General features: G+C 41.5%; 1 protein-coding gene across 1 annotated transcript in view; it reads right to left on the bottom strand.

The window, feature by feature from the left end:
- Window positions 1-4,081, bottom strand: part of cds2 (CDP-diacylglycerol synthase (phosphatidate cytidylyltransferase) 2) — a 23,724-nt gene that overhangs the window by 9,509 nt on the left and 10,134 nt on the right. Inside the window, exon 6 of the mRNA XM_014032335.1 lies at window positions 1,973-2,031. Coding sequence (XP_013887789.1) covers window positions 1,973-2,031 — 59 coding nt within the window. The remainder of the gene's footprint in view (window positions 1-1,972; window positions 2,032-4,081) is intronic.

Raw genomic sequence — 4,081 nt, 5'->3', positions numbered from 1 at the left:
GTGTGTGTGTGTGTGTGTGTGTGTGTGTGTGTGTGTGTGTGTGTGTGTGTGGGGGCTATAAACCCTGAGGCACAGCCTAAGATTTTATCTTTAATGGCCTTTTTTATAGTGTTCATTACTTTTACTTTTATACTTTGGTTTTAAAACCAGTACTTTTATACTTTTACTTGAGTAAAAAGCTCAAGTTGATACTTCTACTTCCAAAAAAGTATTTTAAACCCTGGTTTCTATACTTCTACTTAAGTAATGAATGTGAATATTTTTGACACCTCTGCATATTATATTTTTTATAAATGCTATAGCAGGTCACAAGTTGACCAGAGTACAAAGTGTCTGGATGAGTTGCGGCAGAAGTGAAATGCAAAACCAGCAGTATACTGTATATGTATATGGAGGCTCATGCATTTTGGACCCGGGAGCCAATAAGCTTCCAGGAAGCGCTTAGGATCAAAGCGTACACGAACCCCAGAACCAATGTACTCAACCTGAGTGAAGTTGCCCCCCACCCACCACCCCCCCACCCCACTGGCTCCTCTCAACGTGGAGGAGCAGTGGCTCTACTCTGAGTCCCTCCTGGATGACTGAGCTTCTCACCCTATCTCTAAGGGAGAGCCCAGACACCCTGCGGAGGAAACTCATTTTGGCCACTTGTATCCGCAATCTCGTTCTTTCGGTCACTACCCAAAGCTCGTGACCATAGATGAGGGTAGGAACGTAGACTGAGCAGCGCCAATCCGCCTGTCGATATCCCGCTCCATTCTTCCCTCATTCATGAACAAGACCCCGAGATACTTGAACTCCTCCACTTGGGGCAGGACCTCCACCCCGACCCGGAGGCGGCACACTACCAGTTTCCGGCTCAAGACCATGGTCTCAGATTTGGAGGCACTGATCCTTATCCCGGCTGCTTCACACTCGGCTGTGAACTGCTCCAGTGAGAGCTGGAGATCACGATCTGATGAAGCCAATAGGACCACATCATCCGCAAAAAGCAGAGATGTGATCCTAAGGTCACCAAAAAGAATGCCCTCAACACCTCGGCTGCGCCTAGAAATTCTGTCCATAAAATTTATGAACAGAATCRGTGACAAAGGGCAACCTTGGTGGAGTCCAACTCACACTGGAAACAAGTCCAACTTACTACAGGCAATGTGCACCAAGCTCTGGCACTGGTCATACAGTGACCTAACAGCCCATATCAATGGGCCTGGTACCCCATACTCCCGGAGTACCCCAGTCCCCCAGAGGGACACGGTAGAACACCTTCTCCAAGTCCACAAAACACATGTAGATTGGTTGGGTGAACTCCCATGCACTCTCCAGGAACTGTAGTCATAAGACACTTTTCATCCACACATATGAAATGTTTTTTTTTACTGTCAGCCACAACATAATACAGTTTTTCATCAACAGTAACTTTCTAATTCTAATTAAACTCTTTTTTCTGTCATGGCAGTTTGAAAAAGCAAATATATTGTCTGGACTATTGCAGATGTCTCAAACATCAGTATTGTGACCATTCGGCTCAAATTCATGTAGTATTCCTGCATAATATGCACACTGACATACTGGATGAAATAAATCATAAAAGTGATTTCATGTATGTACACCAATCACCTCGTTCTGAACAAAACAAACTAGCTGTGCACCTCAAATACTGTAACAAACTGGGACTAATAACATTTGTATAGCTGTAAATCTGAATGTGTACTGCTGACATTCTCTTTGTAAACTGGAAACAACTCCTTCTGACGGAGATAAAAGACTTCCACTTTACAGAAAAATCTTTCATGGCTTGTGTTACTTTATGAGGCATTAAGTGCTTTATCAATAGAAGTGATGTGACACAGTGCGAGTGCTTTCAGCTAAACATGATAAACACATTTTGCTCTGACTGCAGCTGACATCATCATTTGAGCAATCTCTGCCCCAATTTTCGCTTTCTCTGAGGAGGAAGTGGGTTCTCACTCACCATGTAGAACTGAAGACGGTAGTGTTTCTTCACCAAACTCAGCACAAACATGCAGAAGCCTACAAAAAACAGGGCAGTGTATGAGACAACACACTGTAACATCTGTATGAAGGAAGAGGTGAATTAAATTAGAAACGAGGCCACCTTTGGTTAAACACAAATTAAATTTAGCCCGACCTATTTTGAGCTTGTGTGTGATGAGCTCAGGGTTGCTTTTTCTTACATGGCTGGTGTTAGGAAGAAAGTGATTTCACTGTGTAAGAATGGGTAAAACTGGACATTACTATCCTGAGCAGATGAAACTGGAGGAACACGGCACTGTACGATGACAATATCAGCTACAAGTCTCTCTGCTTGAACACAGGAGGATGTTGGGCCATTTATTTCCACCTCATAACCAGAAGACAAAAAGGTTGAACAGCCTAAGTGTCTCCTTCCTCCCCACATCCTGTATGGCACCAGTCAGAAGCTGAAGTAGTATTGTTTAAAACTGACATCCTGCAGCTCAGGAAGTGGGACATCACAGTTTACACAGAAATAACCAACTGTTATTTAGGTACACGTGGATAAAACGAGTGCCAAAGTTTGAGTCTGAATCCAAGTTTTTGTTTGACTAGCTGAGCAAAACAAGTGTTTATTTCCAAAGAGGTCAAAACGTAGAAATGATAGATTTCATATTGTACAGCTGAGGTATGTGGACGAGTTAAAATCAACAGGTTCATGCAGGTTTCCGTAAGTTAAATTTAAGACCTTTTAAGACCATTAGGAATGACATTATCCAGCMAAATCTCATTGAAAACACACTTTCCCAAGTTTAAACGGCATGCAGCAGACATGACTGAACTTATTTGTTTTTTGGGCAGGTAAATAAGCCGCTGTATATGTGGGGGGTTGTAGCTGCAAAGAGGTCAAAAACATGGAAGTAAACTGTGCCATTTTTTGCCTGCAGTTATCACAGGATTTGTAGTTTAACAACATATCATGACCAGTAGCAAACTTAGCACTTCATGAAGACAGATCACATCAACCTCTGATTACGGTGCTTTAACCTGTTTATTTATGTAGCCTAGCCAACGCTTCTGTGAATGATCGGAAGTGAAAAAAAATTAAGACTTGACAAAATTAAATTTAAGACYTTGGATGAAAACTTGTGCTTTTTAAATAATTTTTTAGGCCTAAAATTTTGATTTTCAAATTTTAGACTTTTTTAGACTTTTTAAGACCCTGCATGAACCCTGAATCAAACTTTATAAAAAGGTTTTACAAAACAAAGAAACAGGACTTTTATTCTGTAGAACAGAGTTCTCAAACTTGGGTCCCAGGACCCCCAGGGGTCTGTGAGAGGTATCTTGGGGGTCCTCAATTATTTCATTAAATTGTTAATTTGGTTTTTATTTTAAAAAATGCATGGAGAACAATGAACCAATAAAACAAACATAATAGACTAAATAAAAATATATATTCCCATGGAATTTAGGGGTTGAAATGACAATAAATTATCTTTTAAAACAGCATGGGGTTTATGAGCGGGGTCCCTGGAATTTTTTTCGCCATTGTAAGGTGTCCCCGAGACCGAAAAATTTTGAGAACCCCTGCTGTAGAAAACATTTTGCTTCCCATCTGGGGAAGTTTAATTCAAATCTAGAGTGTGGAGCTCCAAGTTTTAAACTGCATGAGATGCTGAGTTTGTGCAGCTCAGTTCACATGAAGATGATCTCACTCTCCTCCCACAACAGATTCAGAGTCCTTGTGTGCCTGGCTCACATAGGATGTGTTTTAGTCACATGTATGAAGGTGTGAACTGACTGGAAGGGTGGGTTTCATGCTTAAGAGCTGCTGTGTACTTTGTGAGACATGAGAAATCTCTCTCGTTTACAGTGTTGTGAGACGGTCTTTTTCACACAGAAATGTTTTACTCCAAAAGAAATTGYAGTGCAGTACTCCTGGTAAGCCCACCCACTGTACTCCCACTGCAGCAGACGTCACATACAAACAGAAACAACATGGCGAGAGCATGGCAGAGATGGWTGTTAAAAGGAAGAAGAAGATGATCTTTTATTTCTGTTGTTAATCAGGAAGTAGCGCTCATTTGCACATTTGTAACTAGGG

This window comes from Austrofundulus limnaeus, unplaced genomic scaffold (genome assembly GCF_001266775.1).
Source record: "Austrofundulus limnaeus strain Quisiro unplaced genomic scaffold, Austrofundulus_limnaeus-1.0 Scaffold1422, whole genome shotgun sequence".
NCBI classification, from domain to species: Eukaryota; Metazoa; Chordata; class Actinopteri; order Cyprinodontiformes; family Rivulidae; genus Austrofundulus; species Austrofundulus limnaeus.
Note: the sequence above shows the minus strand (reverse complement) of the source record. Positions and strands in the feature narration are given on the sequence as shown.